Source organism: Phoenix dactylifera, chromosome 1 (genome assembly GCF_009389715.1).
Source record: "Phoenix dactylifera cultivar Barhee BC4 chromosome 1, palm_55x_up_171113_PBpolish2nd_filt_p, whole genome shotgun sequence".
NCBI lineage: Eukaryota > Viridiplantae > Streptophyta > Magnoliopsida > Arecales > Arecaceae > Phoenix > Phoenix dactylifera.
This window is the reverse complement of record NC_052392.1, coordinates 14,057,089-14,079,402: the sequence shown is the minus strand read 5'-3', so window position 1 is coordinate 14,079,402 and position 22,314 is coordinate 14,057,089. Positions and strand designations below refer to the sequence as shown.

At 38.4% G+C, this 22,314-nt stretch overlaps 2 protein-coding genes across 4 annotated transcripts; one reads left to right on the top strand and one right to left on the bottom strand.

Moving 5' to 3' along the window:
- Positions 1–849: 849 nt before the first annotated feature.
- On the top strand, positions 850–6,960 carry LOC103713553 (cell division protein FtsZ homolog 1, chloroplastic-like). 3 transcript variants are annotated; one of them, XM_026807141.2, is made up of 7 exons: positions 850–1,233; positions 3,838–3,937; positions 4,292–4,521; positions 5,317–5,484; positions 5,614–5,847; positions 6,253–6,356; positions 6,432–6,566. In XM_026807141.2, exons 1-7 carry the CDS (start codon positions 982–984, stop codon positions 6,436–6,438), a joined length of 1,095 nt encoding a protein of 364 aa, XP_026662942.2. In that variant the 5' UTR covers positions 850–981; the 3' UTR covers positions 6,439–6,566. The 3 variants fall into 3 exon arrangements, with proteins under 3 accessions (XP_026662942.2, XP_017699880.2, XP_008798743.2); XM_017844391.3 differs by lacking the exon at positions 6,253–6,356 and having other exon boundaries at positions 5,614–5,903; positions 6,432–6,960; XM_008800521.4 differs by lacking the exon at positions 6,253–6,356 and having other exon boundaries at positions 854–1,233; positions 6,432–6,960.
- Positions 6,961–7,197: 237 nt separating this feature from the next.
- On the bottom strand, positions 7,198–16,866 carry LOC103713576 (transcription initiation factor TFIID subunit 6). Its single transcript, XM_039127343.1, has 12 exons — positions 16,522–16,866; positions 16,344–16,430; positions 15,354–15,455; positions 15,156–15,264; positions 12,192–12,298; positions 11,934–12,071; positions 11,754–11,849; positions 11,213–11,337; positions 9,555–9,687; positions 9,353–9,478; positions 9,135–9,246; positions 7,198–7,821 (listed from the first exon to the last, which is right to left on the bottom strand). Exons 1-12 carry the CDS (start codon positions 16,645–16,647, stop codon positions 7,448–7,450), a joined length of 1,635 nt encoding a protein of 544 aa, XP_038983271.1. The 5' UTR covers positions 16,648–16,866; the 3' UTR covers positions 7,198–7,447.
- Positions 16,867–22,314: the final 5,448 nt, after the last annotated feature.

The window sequence follows — 22,314 nt, the reverse complement described above, 5'->3', positions numbered from 1 at the left end:
ATCTGAACATGGCTACATATGGAGGGATTAGCTGAGATAATCTTAAGTTTTAATTTATTGAGCATGGTCTACAAAAAAAAAAATATCGATGATAATTGGTGGATTAAGATAAATGATAGATAATTGAAAGAGCTGTTATATTGTCATTATAAATCTAACTTTAATTATTTATGCTTTTATTTTTTATTTGATAATTAAGATCGATTTAATTCATTTGCTTGGTGACTTAGTCTCTCAAGTTTTTATTGGGTCTAAATTTGTTAAGTTAAAGCAATTTTTGTTTACGTCTCTCTCTTATCTCATGTGCATATATTTTTTTAAGAAAATATATGATGATATTTATTCTCCTACTAAAATAACTTTGAACTTTTATATTTTATAAAAAAGGAAACAAATTCTCTTATATAATTTTCTACATAATTTTATCATTATAAGTTATTTATTTTAGTTACATACATATATTTTTCACTATAAATATTCTCCCATAAACATAAAACATAGTAAAAAAAGTTCATCTCTAATTATTTGTCAAAATTTAAATGCTTATAATAATCGATTTTTCCTAAGTTTATTGGATCTTAGCATGCATTAATTTTACATATCATATGCATGCAAAGTGCATTTGCAAGGCACAGCTTCTAACCAAAAGAATGATGGATATTATAATGCCCAAATTAAGGAAAGTTAATGATGGGTATTGGCGATGTCATTTTTGCTCTTCAAGCAGTCTAATCTTTCAAGGCGTGGAGGGTAATAAAAAAAAAAGTTTCTGGCGTTGTAGCATTACTAAGTTTTTACGGGGGATTACATTTAAAAAAGGGGCAAAAGAAGAAGAGGAAAGGAGGAAAAAAAAAAAAAAGAGAGAAAAAAAAAAACTAGACAAGACAAGAAGAGAAGATAAAATCCCAAAACCTCCAAAACCCTAAAGGCTGGATCTCATTTCGTCATCGATTTCCCTCTCGTCGAGTCTCCGGTCCTCCAATGGCTGCTTCTCCTTCGCTTCAGCTCTCGAATCCAACCCATTTGGCCTCTCTTTCTTCTCTCCGAATCGCGCCCTCCCCGCGTGGGCTCGCTCGGGTGGGCCGGAGGAGGGCCTTCCGTTGGCGAGGGGGCTCCACCGTGCGATGCTCCTATTCCTCCTTCGCCCCAGTGGACTCGGCTAGGATTAAGGTGGTCGGCGTCGGAGGGGGCGGGAACAATGCTGTCAATCGCATGATTGGCAGTGGACTGCAGGTCGAGCTCTTTTTTTCTTCTTTTTCTGCGCTGTTCTCTTCCAAGTTGTGATCTCCTTCGAGTTTTTTTTTTTCTTGATACTCCACGGCGTTGTTTTTTTTTATATTTTTTTCAAAATGTGTTTTTTTTTCAAGTTCTTGTGGGTGTTTCGGTCTCTTCTTGCCTTCAAAAGGGAATTTAATTGTTTTATCTTGTATTTTATAATGCTCTCATCAAATAATAGAAGTCGTCTGGCGAAACATCGTGTTATTTTTGTGAATCTTGATTTTGAAATGAGGTTTTGTTCAGGTTTTTGAGAGCTTTTTCTTGCTATTCTTGCCTTAAAAATGCAGAAAGTTGTATTTATGGGTCTGACATTGTATACTACTTCATTCTAAATCGGTATATTCATGTAATCATGAAGCAATAATAATGTGTTCCTTACATGAAATGTATAATACATTATTAAATAAACATATTTGTCGGTTCTGATTAAGTCATATATGGTGTTACTGAACTTGGTCAAGTTTCATTTTGAATTGAGTTCAAAGTAGGTTATGTTAAAGGCCTAGGGATTTACATTGTATGATTGTGTGTTATAATGTATATAGTCTAATTTTGCACACAAAAGTTTTCATGAGTCAATGAAAATTTAAGCTGAAGTTCAAATACAATGCATGAAATGACTATGAAGATCCGTTAAGGCATAAATGATACAATCAGTAGTTAGTTTTGTATGTTATTTATGAAATCCAAGCGGATATGCCTTGGGTCATTGTAACAGATAGTCTAACCAATCAATTGGATTCGCATCCTCTACTAGTATGAGACCTTTAGAATCGCTACCATTTTGGTTCCATCCCAAATTTTAATCCTGCGTTTGGTAGTTGTCTTTGATATATTTCCTTTTAAAGCCAAGGGGAGTAGGAGATTGAATGAGCATCTCAGTTTCTTGGCTTTTTCCCAAGATGTTCTGTGCTTGAATTTCGAAAAAGTGTGTAGAACTGAATATATACTGCAGGTGGGTGTTTGTGTTATGTTGTTGTTTGGTCATGATTGGTATTTGAGACAAAGGAATTGTAGTGGGGAAGTTGTTTTTCGAATAAAGTTTTACTGTTTGCATTTTATTTCTTTATTTTTTCTGGTGTATTAGCTTTTGGTCTTGTAAATTTCTTACTTTCTATTGGTTATAGATTGACAAAATTCAAATGCTCATAATGTTGCTAAATTTAGAAAAATCTATATTTCTTATTTTTCTTGGGAGAAAAGGATAGGAGAACCCTTTAATTCTTATTAAGGGAGACAAGTAAAAAAATTTCAACTTAAAAATTAAAGGAGGAAAGAGAAAGAGGAAACAAATTCAAAAAAAAAAGTTGGAGCCTTCATAAATCCCTTAGCTACCAATTTGGCTTGTCTATATTGTCTTTTTGTCTCTTTGCTCCAAAAAAAATGGGACCATCAGTCTAATCAAACAGACTTGCTTATTCATCTCTAATCCACAGCCTTCACATGTCAGAAAATATTAGTGGCACAAAGAAGGGCCTGCTTTTTCGTTCTCTTTTGATAGGAAGTTGGTTGCTCCTAGAATTTTGGTTCTTGTGTTTCCGCATGCAACCCTTTGGGGTGCTTAATCATTAATCTCCTCTTGGAATAACATTAGCAACAACTTGTTAATCTAACATATGGTGTGTGATAGAATAATTTGATTTAGTTGACAGCTGGATGCTGTGGTAATTTCTATGATTAATTATTGTATTGGGCAGAACCAAAACTCTTGCTAGTAATAGCTATGCTATAGCCTATTCCTTCATTTGTTCTTACCTGTCTTCTTCTGCAATGTAATTGTGCTTTACTTATATTAATAGGTCATTCTTATTTCCTGTTTCTAAATCTCTGTAAACCACCTCTTCTGAATTACATTCTTTCATATATGCATACATACATAATCTTCATTATTATTTTAGGTTACATAATCTATTTTTGAAGACTTTTGTAATTAATGATGTTCCTATCATTGTTGTCTAGACTAAAGGAGAGTTTTTTCTCAGTACTCAAGGGAATCTTTTGTTATACTAGTTCTATTTTCCTTATGTTCACAACTTGCTGGCATGTGGGTTTAGCTAATCTAAATAATCTCTGTCTACAATTTTGCTCATCATTCTATCTGTTGCATCCTCCTGCTTTTGAGTTCCTATTGGTGAACCAGATAGGATGATGACTACATAAAATTTATTTGCTTTATAGATGGTTAGCAATTGATTTGTAGCTTTTTTCATATAATTTATGGTTTAAAGCATCACATATTCTGAAAAAATACTTTTCTATTTGCGGTTACATATTGTTTAAAATTATGTGCTTGTATATACGATGTAAAATATAACTGCCTATTGGACAGGACCAACTTGGAGTATTTTTGTAAGGTCTATCTTTTCACAGCAGAGCTAATATTTCTCGGTTTTCTATCATAATTGTTTGGTTAAATATGCCTATATTTCAACAGTTATGACGGCATTTGGAATAACTGTTGTGATTCTTGATACTTCTATTCATATATCTAATTGTCTTATATGACAATTGTGTTTAGCTTAATCATAGAATACTTATATCAATTTCGTGCTATGTTAGGGAGTTGAATTTTATGCAATAAACACCGATTCCCAGGCTCTACTACATTCACAGGCAAAGAATCCGCTACAAATTGGAGAGCTTTTGACTCGTGGTTTAGGTCAGGCACTCTACCCTATTTTCAAACTACAATAAAGAAGTAATTGCACCTACCAAATTCATATATGCTGCAGTATATCTGTAAATGTGTTGTATGGGATTTAAATTTTTGCCAGTCTCGTTTATTAATACAATTACTTGGACTTGCTAAAGCATGTTATAATCCTTTTCTAAAACAGAATAGTCATCTATCCAATGTTTGCTATCAGTTGCCCACCAGCATGAACAGACCAACAAAGTGAATTTAAGAAGTTAGATTGAAGAAACAAATTCTAACACTTCTTTAATTGATAAAAGCCGTGCACTTTTTATTAGTATCACGCTGTCACTAGATTTATTTTTCTCAAAAACGCAGGTACTGGTGGAAATCCTCTTCTAGGAGAGCAAGCTGCCGAGGAATCCAAAGAAGCTATTGCCAATGCTCTCAAGGACTCAGACCTCGTTTTCATAACAGCTGGTATGGGTGGAGGCACAGGATCTGGTGCCGCTCCAGTTGTTGCCCAGGTATCAAAGGAAGCTGGTTATCTGACTGTTGGTGTGGTCACTTATCCGTTCAGCTTTGAAGGGCGGAAACGTTCCTCACAGGCAAGTCTCAGAATATTCTTTTCACCTTGTACATGTTGTGCACCCTTTGTGAACAGTTCCTTGGATGTGAAACTTTCTTCATTTATATTATCATTTTTTTGGAGGGGGATTGAGTATCTTATGTCTTTTCCAAATATCACTAGGTTACATTTATTCATGCTAGTGTGATGTCAAGAAGGTGACTGAGTGAGTTTTACAAAAGCTGCGGATCATAAGCCCATCTACATATAAGCTGTGATGCAAGCAAATTTGAGTGTCCTGAACAATTTACTGAAAGGTGAATATGCTGAGAAAAATTCTTGAAAAATGCCGATAAAAGACCTGTGCCTTCAGAAAGCCCTCACATAGTGCCAGTATGGATTACTTCTATCCAACTGTTACCGTGCATCATTTTATTTCATGAAGAGCAGAATCTTCCTTTGGATAATTGATTGCAGAGTTTTATATCCTTTTCAGGTGCCTTAAGTTGAATCTTGCCCTATGTATGTGTTAAGATGTGATATGCTTGAATGCAATGTCTGGATTAAGTTTTGGTGAACAGCACATTCTGACTACATAATATTTGGTTTAAAAAATTGTTCTATTTCCATATAGAACTTCTATGGTACTAATTTAGGCATCTTATAATAGATGTGCTTTATGAGTTATGGATAAACTCATTGTAACGAATACTACTCTGCATTACACCCTGCTGCTATGACATATGGACCTCAAGTAGCTGTCCTCCAACCTCTCTCTTCTTGACATACTTTTATGAGTATCGAAAGCCTTGATTTGTGGTTTCTCCATTTGCAGGCACTGGAGGCTATTGAGAAGTTACAAAAGAGCGTTGATACTCTTATAATAATTCCAAATGATCGGTTGTTGGATGTCGTTGATGAGCATACGCCTCTTCAGGATGCGTTTCTTCTTGCTGATGATGTTTTACGCCAAGGGGTGCAAGGGATATCTGACATCATAACGGTGAGTGCTGTTTGGCAGCAACCCTTGGGTGGAGGAGGGGGCTGTTTATTGATCAGTGACAGAGCAATGGTATATACTACCGTTGCTCATGTAAATGTTGATTTTGAAATCATTTTCAAAAATTTGCAGATTCCTGGACTTGTAAATGTTGATTTTGCTGATGTGAAAGCTGTCATGAAGAACTCTGGAACTGCCATGCTTGGTGTTGGTGTTTCCTCTAGTAAAAACAGGGCACAAGAAGCTGCTGAACAAGCAACCCTTGCCCCCCTAATTGGGTCATCGATTGAATCTGCTACTGGGGTTGTGTACAATATAACTGGGGGAAAGGATATAACCTTGCAAGAAGTAAACAGAGTGTCCCAGGTGCTTCATATCTTACTTGACCTGCACATGAACCTTTCTTCATAGTGTGTACAGAAGTTAGTTGATTTCTCTCTCATGATTCCCAGCATTTCGCTTACTTTCCATGTTTGATACTGAAAACCAGATTGTTGGTCCATACTCAGATTGTGCATTATGCCTGCATTAAGCATGCTTTGACCAATTAAAAAGATAAGGTTCAGTTTGACGTAGTTTGAATTTAAGCAATAATGTTCGCTATTTCAATGATTTCATATTTTCTAAGTATACTAACAGAATACCTGGTTACCAATTATAAAAACCTTAAATTTTGTTTTTTTTTCCTTTTTAATATAATTATGCACAACTATAGATGTTCACGTACATGAATATAATGATACATTTATGTATGCATATATGTACCAGCAGAAGAATACATTGCATGGTTCATGGATACAGCATGTACTTACGTTGGTGCCGGACCCTTTTTCAGGAGTTCTACGATATCAGGCTCTATCTCTAAATCTCACCATGTTAGCTTGTCTGTGCTGCCCAAATGACTTTGTTTTTGTCTCTTAATCATCTCATGTTTATGCTGGTTTTTACAGGTTGTAACTAGCCTGGCAGATCCTTCTGCGAATATAATATTTGGAGCCGTTGTTGATGACCGCTACACTGGTGAAATCCACGTAACGATAATTGCTACGGGCTTCTCCCAGTCTTTTCAGAAAACCCTCTTGACGAACCCAGACCCAGCAAAATTTGTTGATGCCCGAGAAAACAAAGGTGGGTCTCTCCCCCCTGACACTGTGGCCAACTCATCTCCAGTGCCTTCAATGCCCCGGAAGCTGTTCTTCTGAGTATTTATCTCTTCGGCAACCTTCGTTTTGCTGCAGAAGGCAACTAATGCAGCGTTCCAGAACGGTCGGTTGCATTCGCCTTCATTTTGTTGTGTTTTTTTTAGTTTGTTTTCTGTTTTTATGCTCGAAAGACAAGAAAAAGAACTATTTCGATCCCACGGTCCCTTCGAATTTTCCTTATTTTTTCCATTTTAATGGTGTAATTAGTAAATAACAGTCTAACTGGAACTGGATGATAAGGTTTGGTTTATGCTACCAGTGGAGTACTTCACAACAATATTCAGTGCAAGTGCTTGACTTTTCCTATTTTAGTGTAGATGGTGGATGGATGTAGGTACACCTTGTTTGAGAGATCTAACAACTAGCGTGTAGACTGACGTATGATGCATTTGGGTTGGGGGTGGAATTTGGCCATCCAATGAAATAAGCTACCATGAATCGAAAGCATATTGGAAAAGGAAGATCTGGCTTACAACAAAAAAAAAACCTAGAGCCAATAAAATTAGTATCTGTGTGCTTCCCAACAATAAACAAAGTACGAATCATAACATTAACCTCATAAGTTGTGATCTCTGAATTTGTCGAATGATGCAGCTGGGATACAAACCCTGAGTCAGACAAAATATGCACTTAGGATACAGCAGGAACATCTTACAGGCTGAGCCATACTTTTTTGCATCAAGGCACATATAACCTGAATACTGTTTCCGGGTTACAGCTCCCATGATGTCAGCTACTTGGTTCGAAACCTATCAAACTGTTGATTACAGAAAGAATGACATTTCTACTGGCTGAATGAATGAGAAAATGCCTTCACCAAACAACTCAAATAGAGATGCCATGAGATGGCCCGCATCCAAGTCCTCCTTCCAAGCTTGGGCCAAGACAGTGGATGGCGTTGGAGCTTTGCCACCACTCTTTTCCTTTCTGCTTCCACCAGAGATGCTCTCATTGGATAACTGCCCTGTGGAAGAGGATGGCCTAATGCCAGACTCACTTGGAGTTGGAAACCCGTCTGCTGCCGCTTGCATGCTGGTTGTCATGGAAATGGGAGGGATTGAACCCGCTGTGCCATCAGATGCAAGTTTTTTGAGGGCTGGCTGCTGCAGCAAGTGACTGCTACTTGCCTTGCGTTTATCTGAATATACAAAGAGCCAAGCATTCACCTAGTTAATAACTTGTAATACAGACGCATATACCTCAACAGTTTATAAAAGAAAACTGACTGGATTCTAAATTATGACCTAAGGGGAAGAGTTATTTTCCATAAACTTTTAGTTACTATCTGAAACGTTCAGCAACTTTCTTCACTTGACATACAATTTCTCGGAGTTCCAAACTAAACTATCCAGAACTGACTGGGTTGAGCTAGTCATGGTTCAATGTGTCCCTGTCGGTGTATGCCATTGAAAATGCAACATAATCAAGAAAACAAAGTAATTGCAAAATTCATCAAGCAACAATTGTTTAAATCAGAACGCCATAATGTTATTTTATTGGAACATGGGGAGCCACAAAAATATGCTTTTAAATGAGGTCAAAATATGCTTTTAAATGAGGTCAACAGGAACAAAAAACCAGACTAAGGACACATTTATTTCCAGAGTCAAGCAACTGGTACATTCAGAGGATGTCATGGTCCTCCTCTTGGACTAGCTCATTCCCAAAATAGAATGTAACTAGCAACACTTGTACAGTTCATTAAATTTTATATCACCCAACTCAATGTAAACACCCTAGATATGAGAAAGTTCATTAACAACTGACAACACATACTTATGCTACAAATATCTTAATTGAAAAGCTTTTATGCACAAATACAAGCATACATCTCTGCATGCAAGTGTGCTTATTTGAGACGCATGCACTGCATTCCAAATTCTTATTTTTCTAAAAGTTTTTGTGCCATATCATGCAACTAAAACAGTGTAGCCAATTGATATTCCATGATAGCTGCTGCAATTTGTATACCATTATTAGCATTATAAATGGTTCAAAACACTTATACAGTTATTTGATATTTACCTTTAAGTTCAAGATCTAGCTGAACTAAATAACAGCATGAACCTAGCTTCCCTCATAATTGTTGATACCTAAAAGTTATTTTGTTTGCTCTTAGCATCTTACTGTTTACGGCCAAGGCTGTCTTTGTTACTACATGCTCCTTGGAGTTGCCTAGGTATATTTCTATAGCACATTCATCATCAAACAGCTCCTAGAAATAAACTTTTTGCCAATACTCTCAGTATTTTTTGCCAAATATAATCCCCCTACTTCAGTCAGGTACTTTTCAAAATATACAGTCAGCTGCTTAAAACAAGGAGAGCCAAAAAGCAATACGAGGTGATTACAACACATCTAAAGTGATTGCTCTAGTAGAGTGAAAACTTAAAATAATGAGAATGCGGTGACTGGAATACTGATCTAAGAACTAGTCCAAAGCAAACTTACTTGGCATTTTAGTTGCAACTCTTCCATTACTCCTCCAAAATTGACGTGTTGGTGGATGAAGCAAAGAAGGGAACAACTTGACCCGTTCATACAGACATTTACCAGCAGCGCACTAGAAAATGCATTCCAGCAGAAACATTATAGCATCTAGGTCTCCAGTATTTTGACACAAATTGTAATATCAGTACAACAGAGAAATATAAGTTAATGGAGCAGACCAGCAAGGCACCATAGACATGCCAAGCTTCTTTCCTCTTCATCTCATTCTTCTGCTTCTCTAGTTGCATCTCTGGCTCTAAAAGCTGCATATACGTCTCCAGCTGTGGTAGAATGAGAACACGAACCTAGCAAGTTGAAATGCATAAAGTAATTAGATAATGAAAAAAGAACAGTGTCACAAGAAAGTTGAACAGAAAATACCACACTGGGTCCCAATGCAGCAAGCCCTTGAATGGCACCGTAATGTTGTGTCATAGCTTTAGATGGATCCAGAAAAGCATTGAGAAGAGTTCTAGTCAACCGATATTGAAGATTGTGATACACATGACCAAATCTGCAGAACATATTTTGAACTGAATTAAACTTAGAGCTCAAAGAGATGAAAATCGAGGTTCTCAATACCCGGAAAATGTTCAAACATAATTCATTATGACCTAGCTGTTTAAATACAGGTCAGCGAATGATAGAAGCCTAGCAAGCCTCCAAAAGTTTCAACTATATGACAGAAAGGCTGCAGCTGCTGCTTAATAGTAAAGGCCTACAAGGGATGCTTAACTATCCCCATCTACTTTTATATAACATTAATAATTAGAACTGCAGCTTCCCAGTAGAATTTGATGTGATGTAAAATGGAACTTGATGTAGTGTAAAAATTACTAGCTGACATGCAGAAAAGCACGCAAAGTAGTAACTCTTCAGTTTGAGTTGTCGAGCTATTGTTTACCCAAAAGGAAGAAAAAGAGAGTGGTTGAGCTATGCAGAAAACTTTGATGAGTTGACCATCTTACAACATCATAAAACTGCAAAGGGTCCTTCAACATCCATTCCCAGTAAGCATAAAGATCCAGAGAGGAGTTTGAATGAGTATGCTAGAAAGATTTCTAGTTTCTTTGAGGTATGAAGCCAACAATCAGTGGTCAACATAGGAACATAATTTGTCTTCCAATGGCATCAATAACTCAATTGTTCAAGGCTAGACAGTGAATAGGTTTAAGTTTATGAAGATATTCATCCTCCCAATCTTTTGGCAAAAGTGTCATCTCAAGCCCCTATCTACCAGCAAGACATAATGAGATTGCATGATCGATATGCCTCTTAGAACCAACCACAGCAGCAGTCATCAGCAACAGTCCAGTAGCAAGAACATGTCCATTATCTCATAGATGCTCCTTGCCCATGTCTAACGTTAGGGGTCTAATCTTAAGATATTAGTTTTCGACCATAATAGTTCACTACCAAAGCCAAGTGTCAACCAACTAGTGCAGGCTGTGAGAAAAAGGAGGCTGAAAGCAACAACAGGAACAAATCACTGTGCAAACTATGCTCACGGATCTGAAGGGTCCTCCACCAGTATTTTTTTCATAAGAGCAATATTACAGAACTATATAGATAGAGTAATACTTAAAAGAGCCAATACTAAAATAACTATATCCCCAAACCTGTGCATGCCCCTTCTAATATAATATTCCAAAACCATCTAAAACATTTCTTTTTTAACATCAAGAAATCTGTGCAGCCAGTAGACTAAAGAAAATCAGTATGACTGAATTACTCATACTTGTGCCCAAAGAGTAAACAAATTCCTACAGTGAGTGATCGATGAACCAACTTTCAGAATGAATTCCAGTTGAAAGCCTCCATGACTTGATTTGAAGATACATAAAATCACTCATCAAGGAGATTAGGTTCTTACTCCAGGCAGAACCCACAATAACAACCAGATATTTCTCCCACATACTGATGACCATGACAGAATACTCAAGTCAAACCTAAACACCTCACCCTACAGCTGGGTCTCAAAAGTAGTATCCATGTTAAGATGCAAAGATGAAATTTTGCACAGACAGCAGCATTCTCACCTTCTGCACACTGAAGCTACTAAATTTGCAGCAAAGTCTCTTAGTTCCCAGTGGTTATCTGCAATCCTATGCCCCAACCGTTTGGCAACAATGCATGTTATCATTGATGGCATCAACTGATGCAACTGAAGAAGTAAATGATGCTCATTAGACAAACATCAAGATAAGAAATGAAAATATGATGTTTTTTACAGCAAAATGTATTGAATTGGTCAGTTGAATTGGACTCTGCAGGAAGAAATATCTCAATAACAAGTCACAGCATAATGTTTTGTGCAGTATAATGTATTGAATTGGTAAGTTGAGTCAGAGCCTTCTTCCTTTTTTGTGTGTGTGTGTGTGTATGTGTTTGTGGGGGGGGGGGGACTTTGTTTTCTTTTCTAAAGATAAAATATCATAGCCTTTGACATCAAACTAAATAAATGGAATATCACCAGAATGAAATAAGCAATCATATGTATGTTTATCTGTATGTGAAAAGCAATCATAGAAACACATGCATTTAAAGTTAACAGCAGAGTTTTCATACTAAAGAGCTTACATAAGGCTCTATATGAATGTGTGGATTCCGGAGAAGGCTTCGGACAACACGCATTAGAGCAAACAAAAGGGGCAGATCATTTAAACTCCGGGTGACCTGCAAGCCGAAAAAAGTATATTAACATGGAGAAGATCAAACTCATTGTTATATCCAACCGAACAAGATATCAAAAAACTTGACCTCATCTGCAATGAAGTATGAAAAATATGGAACCAGCGGATGAAGCCCTGAATCTGTTGCTAAACTCTCTAAAGCTTCTTTAAAAAGGATTGAATCTGACCTACTTACAATAAGCTCCGTGATTTTATCAAAGTAGAGCTGCAAAATCAAGAGAAAGAATAAACATCCTCATCATAAACAAACTTTCAGAAAAGTTTTGTAACCAATGAAATGATTAATATGACCAAAACATCAAGCCATGAGATTTGGGAATATCACCTGAAGTTCTCTTGATAATACATGTTTAACAGGGAGCTTAATATCAACAGGAAGTCCATCTTCTTTGCCGTGCTCAGATCTTTTATTCTCTGATGGGGCTACAATTGCTGGGAAAAAAAGGAATATATAAAAGAATAAATAAGCAGGTAACATTTAGAAGAACAGATACCCATGAAAAAAGCAACAACATCAAACCAAGAACTGGTGAATCAGGAAAGGAACAATAGGCAGATGGGCAGCTATTAGAAGACAATGGAAATGGACAAAGGACTATTCACTTTCGTCTTAACAGATTTTTTTTCATACTTTCATAATATCAGGACTCAGGTATTTAAATTATAATGAAGGCTTACAATGAAGAAAGAAATGCTTGAGATAGTAACTTATGTGTGGTTAGAGACACAAATTCCAGATTGCAGAAAAGAGTAACTTCTGACATTAGTTAAAATGATGCAATAAGTTGATACAAGACAACTGCAGGGCAGAAAAAAAACACAGTAACAATATACTTCAGGCAAGGATGCATCACAGCCTACTGAACAATAATTTCAAATGGACAGTATATTTAAATAACCCAGATGAGGTCCAACTACAAAGATTTGCGTATTCAGAAAACTATGCCAGATAAGACATACAAAGCTCTCAATGGACCATCTCCAAAGTCAAGTTAGCAATCACTGAAAGAATATATTCTGGCCTTACATTTTCAAAGCATATGCAGTTGATCCTGCTACAAATGTTAGCGATTACAAAGAACTTTAATGCTTATAAATCTACTTCAAAATTAGCTGATGCTGGTGGAGTTCTACCAGTTTGAACTTGACAGTAAACTTGATTTCTTTCTAGCACCAAGTTACAAGTCAAGGTTAATGCGAGGTCCCATAAGGCTATGCTCAAAAATTGCTTAGGGGAGCGTATCAGTCAGTATTGGGCATACCGACTTGTATTGATAGCAAACCTATACTCGGTATGCCACTTGTGCCGCAAGGTTCATCTCAGTACCAGATCCCCCATTGGAGCCCAACCAGTACACCCGTACCGAGTGCCGGTATGGTACATACCTCAATAGCAACACTCAATAGGTCCGAGATTGCAAACCTTGCTGGACTGTACAGAACACTGAACCAGTTGGATACTGGTACATGTTCCGAAACTGGCACCCCAATCCTTGGTTATGCTTCCTTTTCTGTTTTCCAGATTTTCAACAAAAAAATTGTTTGTTTCACTTGCATCTTTCCAAAACAGTTAAGTAGTTATGATACTTTTTCATTTTGAAAAACAGAAAGTACGTCTAGTAACTCAAGATTAAAAAAAAAAATAATCTTCCATATAGCATCATTAGTATGTTCCAAAAAGTTCTTCCACATAGCATCATTAGTCTGTTTCTAAGAAACTTCATTAAAGGCAGGTCTAGGGCTTCGAGTCAGTCGGGCAGCTAACACAACTGTATGTGAATTTGAGACTCATGGTTGAATATGGCTCCCAAATCAAAATTTGAACTCTAATCAATTTGGGCATTGATCTCTTAGGAACAAACCAACCAGATAAGACCATAATAAACTCAACTGAACCTCAAAAGGTTAATTTGAAAATATCAATCTTGTCCTTTGAATGGGGAACTGATTTGGACTGTATCTTTCTGCAAAAACTAAATGGAGCAGATATTAGTCTAAGAAGCCCAAAGCCCAAATTACTAATATAGTATATTATGTTCTGTTTTTATATATAACAATATAAGTGCATAAATATGTAACAATACAGTGATATATGTATATAATATCTTTTGCTATTTTAATGCAAATCTGAGCCCCTAATAAATACATAAATATTATTTTAAAAAGCATCCGTATTCTCTTGATTGAAGCTCTTGCTCTCTCAGGAACAAAAACAAGAGTAGTGAACCCATGGCAAATGAGTGAGTTAATTATTTAACCTTTTAATAGAAAATAACAACTTTAACAAGATGGCATCACAACCATCCATTCAAAACAACTTCATTAACCCAAAATACCCTACACCACTCCAACCAATCTCTTTCATTCTCTTCTCTGCCCCCACCCACCCATGACACATCCTTCCCTTTCTCTTCCATCCTCTCCTCTCCTTCATCCTCCTTTCTACCTCCATGGTGCTACATCTGCCATTCAACCTTGTCCCAGCCTCCTCAAGCACCATCGCTCTATACCTCACCTCACCTTAGCCTCCCTAACCTCCGCAGCTTTCCCTCACCTCGTCCTTCCTAAGCACTACTGCCGTGCCTTGTTGGAGCATCCCTGACCTTGATTTTCTGCACAAAGTCACCCTCCCCAACCTCAACACACACACACACACACACTGTGGTGTGCCCCTTGGAGATCTCTCAGCCCATGACTCCTCCTCCCTCTTTTGTGTTCAGTTTTTTATGCAGAAACAGATCCTCTACCAAACATTTTGAATTTTGCTTAGCATGTTGAACTGGCTATCAGACAATCACTTCCATGGTGTATGCAGTATAAACTTTTTAGGCTGCTAGAGTATAAATTTGCTTTTAATGTGTCAAAATTTAAACTTCTGAAATAAAATGATTTTTGGCCGTTACTGAGCCTTGAGTTGAAGGACCATGTGGCCCGTTCTCAAGCAGGTAGTTTTGGCATTGACGGAAAGATGTAGGATCAATTGCATAGGCCATGACTATCAATTAAGGTGAAAATGGACAACCGAAAAGAATGTAGCCAACAGGATGTGAAGCCACAGATCTTGACAAAATATAAAACCTCATATGAAGTAGGGGAATTGATACTTAAGCCTGTGCTAGCCCAATATGGTTTGAAAGAAAGAGCTTAGGGGTTAGGGCCGTTAGGCTGTGGTGGCGAACAAGCAAAGATAAAACACTGCGTTGCCAATAACTTCTAACATTCAAGATAATTAAACAACCTGTGCAAACAAGAGAATATTATTACTATCATGTGTAACATGAAATCAGACCTTCCACAGGAGCATTTTCGGGAATTGCAGGTTGCACCCCTTCAATAGCTAGCCAGTGAGCCACTACTCCAGAATCAAGTGGTGCTTTAGGTAGAGGTGCATTGATCACCTGATGATAACAGACCACAAAAATTATACATGTGCAGAAGGTAGTTCGAAAGACATCAGGAAAATATCCTTGCTAAGGGTAGTTCTTACATCCTTTAAGTCCACATCTTTGTCATCAATGTAGAACAGATCCTTATGCCCTACAGCCCTTTTAAACCGCAAAGGATCCCCAGATGCAAATCCATAAAGAGGCTGGATGAGGAAAATTAGATTTGTAAGCACAAGAAAGTTCATTTGCAAACTAAGGGGCAAAAGTTAACAGCATTAAATGGAAGGATACTACCTAGTTAAAATGAGATACCAGAATACAAATTATAAATCAAGTATGCATCTTCGGAAAACAACAAATTGTGGGTTTCAAAAAGCACATTGAACTACAAAAATGTAAACTATGATGCTCCTGGGGAAGAAAAAAAAAAGCCTATACAGTGTAAACACCATAACCCACATCAGGACTCGACTCCTGAGGGAAAGAGAAAAATAAATAACTAAACTATGGGCATCCTTCCATTTTTAAAGTCCAAAACTGAGCGCCACTATTGACATATTAACCACAAGAACTGAGTTTACATGCAAAGTTATACAAGAAACTAAACATAATCGTAAATAATCCTTTAGCTTTCTCGAGCAATGATACAAATCACAACCCAGAATCTATAAATACCCTTCTTGATCATAAAACATACATCTAGATAAAGAACTATATTTTTAGAAACTAAATCATTTACGTCTTGCCGTCTCAAAAATTCAACTTTCTGTTTTGTCCTCTTCCTCCTCGTTTTCTGCTCCCCTCTCTCTCTCTCTCTTTCTCTCTCTCTCTGCTTGCTTTCAGAAGCAACTCCAAATTTCTAGTACGAACCACATTCCAACTATATCACAAATCAAATAAGAATCAAGCTTTACAACTAACAATTCCAATTCTGGATTTTTATAAGCAGCAAATCTAGTTTTTCAAGTAGAGCACCAAACAACCAAACCCATGTAATTAAAAACCCTATAAACCGAGTTAAAGCCCAAAAAAATTCCATCTTTCCAGCAAAATCAAACTGTTCGCAACCTACAACTCCGACAGAAACTCACCTCCACGTTCCTCAGACTAAGTGCGCTGTCCACATCGTCCGCCGTCAAGACCGTCCGCTTCGAGTGGCGCATACACTTGATCGCCTCCTGCAACCCTCAATTCGAAGAGTCCGCGGACCATGAGCTAATCAAACACGAAGCGAAGCACCTCGAGGTTAAGGGAGGGGCGCTCTCGTACCTGCATGATCTCACGGAGGCGGTACTCGACGTCGGGGGCGAGAGCGAGGGCGACATCAGTGGAGAGGTTGGCGATGCCGATGCTCTGCGCGATGACCTCGATCGTCTCCTTTGGAACGATGCTCATCGCCCTCCCGCCTCTTCTCTTCTTTCTCTCGTCCCAAGGTAAGCTCTCTTGAGGCGTGGGGGGCTCCTATTGGTCCGGTGCTCTTCGAATAGGCTTCCCTCCGGCGACGCGGACGCACGGGAGGTGTTCGACCGTATGCCGAGGAAGCGGAAGAGCGGATATTTATAGCGGTAGCCGAGTAGAGCAGTCCTGCAGCGGAGGAGGTCAGAGCCCAGGTTTGATGCCGAGTCGGACCCTGGTTCGTTTTGACTCGGATCCGGGGCAAGCTGGGTTTGGTTGTACGATCCGAATTCTGGATCTAAACCTTATTTCCTTGACGGGTCGGGTCTGGATCTGGAGCCGGGTTGAAAGGTGTCCGGCGGCCGTGGTATGAGCGAGCATTTATTAGTGCCACTCGCATTTCAAAAATTCTCTATCTCTAATTATTCCTCTACTTTTCTATTTTTATTTGGCAAAAAATAATTTTAGTATATTTAATTGATCATTAAAAAATAATATACTATAAAATAATTTATATTTGGTTAAGCATTTATTTTTCTAAAATATTATGTAAAATATCTATTATATATTTAATACAGAAAAAAAATCTTACTTATAAATTTTAATAGCTTAAGAGTATTTTTGGAAAAAAAAACTCTTAATTTTCAACCCACAAAAAAGTAGTTTCTTTATATTCTTAACTTTCTTCATAAAATATAAAAATTTTATTTTTTTGAAATTTTATTTTTGTATTTTTTTTGAAAATTCTAACCAAACAAAAAATATATTTTTGTTTTTCTGCTAACCATACTTTGCTCTCTTTTTTTTCTGAAAAGCAAACGAGAAAAATATGCTTTTGTTTGGCTGGAGTTTTAAAAAAAAAAAAGAGATAAAAAAAAGTACAATAGGTAACAGTTTTATGAAAGATTTTGAGCAAAATGACAAAAAATTATCACCCATGTGTGCTCAATTTTAATATTTTATTAAAGAAAGAATATGTATAGACTGCCTTGCTGATGGGCAAATAGCTGTGTATCTTAGCGTGGTGGAGGTACAAAACAATATTTGTTAAAAAAAAACATGAGGGAACTCTCTTAGTTCCATGGTTGAGAGGTTTCGTAACCTAGCTAGCTCTAGACATGCTAGATATACTTTTACTCTTTGCTCTTGTTATAGATCTAGTAGAATAGTAATGACAAATGTGATATACCCGCATATTGGTTGTATACTGTATTGATTCGAACTTAAATTGAATAGCACTTGAAGTAACAAATCATGCTACAATTGTATTGATCTACATGGAATAAACCCATGCTTAGCTGAATTGGATTTGCATTGCATTGTATATGTTAAAATCATATAATTGATTAGGACCTTAATTGATTTATGATTGATTGTGCTAAACTTAGTTGGTTTTACTAAATTTCACCTTAATTGATTTGTAATTGATTGTGTTAAACTTAGTCAGCCTTACCAAACTTCGTTAGCCTCTTAGACTATAATCTATATAAAGGCTGCTCCAATACATTGTAATAGATAAGCAGAAATACAAATCACTTCTCTCTTTCTCCTCTTTCGACATGGTATCAGAGGCACCGATTATGTAACTTGCTGCCGTCCTCTCTTCCGTATCATTTCTGTGATCGTCGTCGCTCGTAGATCCTCTGTTTTTTCTACCTCGTTTGGGGGGTAGCCGAGGTTCCGGCCTCGGCAGCTTTCAAAGCCTCCTTCTTCTCATCGAGATCCTGAAAAAATCATAGCCTTCTTTCTTCTTTTTCTCTTTAATTATTTTTTGTTATCTTTCTATTATTTGTTGGAGAAAAAAAATCCATGGGAGGCTTTTGCTTTGTGGAGGGCTCACAAGTTTGGGTTGTGTGTCCGCTCTTCCAAGGCACCATGCTTCTGGTGCTCATGTTCCTCCATGGAGGCGGCGGTGACGTGCGCCAAATCGTATCGTCACGTCTCGATCCAAATTTCAGTAGCAGTGCGTCAAGTCATACCGTCAGAAGATTGGCGATAAACTTGGCAGGCGCGGTCTCGCTCCAAACCCCAGCAGCAGCGCGTTAAACCGTATCGTCAGAAGCTTGGCGGATAAAATTGGCAGGCACGGTCTTGCTCCACTCCAGCAGAAAGCGTGTCAAATCGTACCTTCAGAAGCTTGGGGGATAAACTTGGCAGGCACGGTCTCGCCTCAAACTCCAGTAGCAGCGCGTCAAACCATACTATCAAAAGCTTGGCAGGTAAACTTGGCAAGCGCGGTCTCGCTCCAAATTTTAGTAGCAGCGCATCAAACTGTACTGATAGAAATTTGGCAGGTAAACTTGGCAGGCGCGGTCTCACTCCAAACCCTAGCAGCAGCGCGTCAAACCGTACCGTCAAAAGCTTGGTGGGTAAACTTGGCAGACGCAGTCTCTCTCCAAATTCCAGCAGGAGCACGTCAAATCGTACTGTCAGAAGTTCGGTGGATAAACTTGGCAGGCGCGGTCTCGCTCCAAACTTTAGCAGTGCGTCAAACTGTACTGTCAGAAGCTTGGCAAGTAAACTTGGCAAGCACGATCTCGCTCCAAACCCTAGCAATAGCGCGTCAAACCGTATCGTCAGAAGTTTGGAGAAGGTAAATTTAGCAGGTGTGATCTCGCTCTAAATCCTAGCAGCTCCTACTCCTACTCTTCATCTAGTACGTCAGTTTTTTGGTACGTTCGTGATCCAGTTTCTACGGCTGATCAGTTTGCAAATGTCATCACCAAAGCCCATCCTTCTGGCATCTTTACCACCTTGAGTTTGAGGGAAGATGTTAAAATTATATGATTGATTAGGACCTTGATTGATTTGTGATTGATTCTGCCAAACTTAGTTGGCCTTACTAAATTTCACTTTGATTGATTTGTGATTGATTGTGCCAAACTCAGTCGGTCTTACTAAACTTCGCTAGCATCCTAGTTTATAATCTATATAAAGACTGCTCCAATACATTGTAATAAATAGACAGAAATATAAATTACTTTTCTTTTTCTCCTCTTTCAACAGTATACTTGCATTGCATGCTGCGAAAAGGATTCAAATGATCAACGGTATAGAAGGAGAGGTGCATAGGAAAAGTATCATCTCATCATCAATTCATTAAATAGTTTTTAGCCAATCCATCAACCAATGAATCTTCCAATTCTCTAGTTGATTAAATTGTTGGATCCCGTTTTAATTAAACCCTGATCCCGTTTAATTAAAACCCACATTTGACAAGTGTCCCTTGAATTTCGTAAATCCTGATAATCACAAGGGCATTAAGGTATTTTCACAGTAGTGAAGGGTTACCTTGATGGGGGATGACTCTTCACGGATATAACCACCTGCAGCGTTTGGTCCCTGGAGAGGGCTATAAATAGCCTGTTAGACCCCTTCTCTAAAGCACGCATTAAGGGCTCTCTCTCCAGAAGATCTCTCGCTAATCTTTGTTCAGATCATCGGTGATCGAGGCTGCGCACGCATTCCAAAGTTTAATCCCAATGGATTTAGCAAATCAAGGTATGATTTATAATTTATTAAGTTAATCATTCCATCAATGGTATCAGAGCGGGTGGATAGGATTCCAAAATAAATCATACCCGTTTGGTTCGCTGGACGGAAATACGTAGGACCCCGATGTTATTTACACATATGAAAAAATTTTCTCTGACCGATGTGGGACTAAATACTTCATCTCCTATTCCCCTCCTTTCACCTCGAATCAAGAAAAATGAGGAAGGGAGAGCCGCTGCCATGGCCACCACTGCGGCGGGTCTCGGTCGCGGCCCTCCCCGTCCTAACCGGTGGCCAACAGGGCCACCGTCCAGCCACCGCGTCCCCGGCCGCCGCTACGGCCCGCCCCTCGGCGAGCCGACAGCGGCTGCAACCCGCCATGGCCATCGCGGGCGAAGAAGAAAAAAAAAAAATCGGCCGCCATGGCCTGCGGCCCGCCGCTAAGCGGCCCCGGCCGCTGCCAGCGGCGCCGGCCGCTGCCACGGTGCCCGGCCGACGCCCCTGCGGCCCGCGACCGCGGGCAGCGGCTGCACCCTGCGGCCGAACCCCGCGGCCTCCGCGGCCGACCCCGGCCTCCGGCCCCGCCTTGTGGCCGCCCCGCGGCCTGCAGCCGTGCCTACGGCCGGCGGTGGCGGTTGCGCCGCCGTCGTTTAGGAGAGAAGGGGCCACTGGTTTTGGCCCCCTTCTCCTCTTTTCGTTTGGGGAAGATGAATAGTGTTGGGTTTCGGGTTTTCTAAACCCGCAACCCGAATCCGGTTAATTAATTAAAAAAAAAAAAAGAGGGAGGTGAAGGGCTTAACAGGTTTCGGGTTATTGGGCTTCGCCCCGCAACCCGAAATCCAAATCCTTTTGGCTTAAATTGGACCTTTTACAGTTAAACCCCTGACAATATGTTATTCTGAAAAAGGGGCTTCTGAAATTCATATATGGTCCCCAGCCGAAAGTTGAATTATCAAAAGGGTCCTAAAATATTTTTATGTGGTCCCTTTGCTAAAGTTTCATTACAGAACAGTACTTTGACAATTATATATTACTCCATGTAATGAATTTATTGCATAATTGATCAATTTATATGCTTTCTTATGATGATACATGATTATTTAAATTATTCATATTTTTCATGATAAAAGGATGATATATGCATGAGACGAGCCAAAGCATCTTATGTAGGAAAAGACATATAAATGATTAAATTTTTGCATATTTGTGGTGACGAGCCAAAGCATCCCATAAATTTTAGAATGCTTTAGTTTAATTTAATCAATAAAGAGTCTTTTTATCATCATCTCATGAAATTGAATAGTTGCATCATATATAATGAACCGGCCCCAAAGGAAAATCATTATACAAAGTTAATGGTGGGATGAAATAATGTTATTAGTATGATATTTATGATGAAATCTTGTTGCCCAAAGGCCTTGAATTCTTCATTAACATTGAACAATATCTAGTAAAATTTTATCCATTGAATAACGGTGTCTAAGAAAAGCTTGTCAAAAAGGCATACGTGCCTAAGAAAGGCTGGTACTTAAGTGAGCCTAGTGCTCCACCACCGATCTGGAGCTGATCTAGCTGTTATTCTTTGGATTTTTTCAACTAGATATATAAAGTTCATTAAATATCATACTTAATGCATTAGTTTTATCGTAAAGGGGTAAATCATGTAAAGTTAATTTTGATTTACTCACTAAATTGCTAATATGGGTTAGTGATTTAGATAAGGTTTTAGCGTAATTATAGCATGCATATTGATAGTAAGCATATGTTTTGCAGCTTTGTTTCCGACAGTTTTTTCACAATCTACATCATGCATCCCAATACTTAATGGTTCAAATTTCTCGGAATGGAAAGAAAGGCTGACATTTACTTTAGGGTGCATGGATATTGATCTGGCACTTCGTGAGGACATGCCACCTGTCCCCACGGAGGAAACTACGCCAGAGGAAAAAAAGTTGTATGAGAGGTGGGAGCGGTCAAACCGCTTAAGTCTTTTACTCATACAAAATCATATCTCCAGAAAGATAAGGGGCTCAATTCCAGATTGCAAAACTGCAAAAGAATTCTTAACAGCAGTAGAAGAGCAATTTGTGAGTTCAAAGAAAGCCCTAGCCAGCACCTTAATATCAAGGTTTGCTTCCTTAAAGTATAATGATAATGGTGGCATATGCGAGC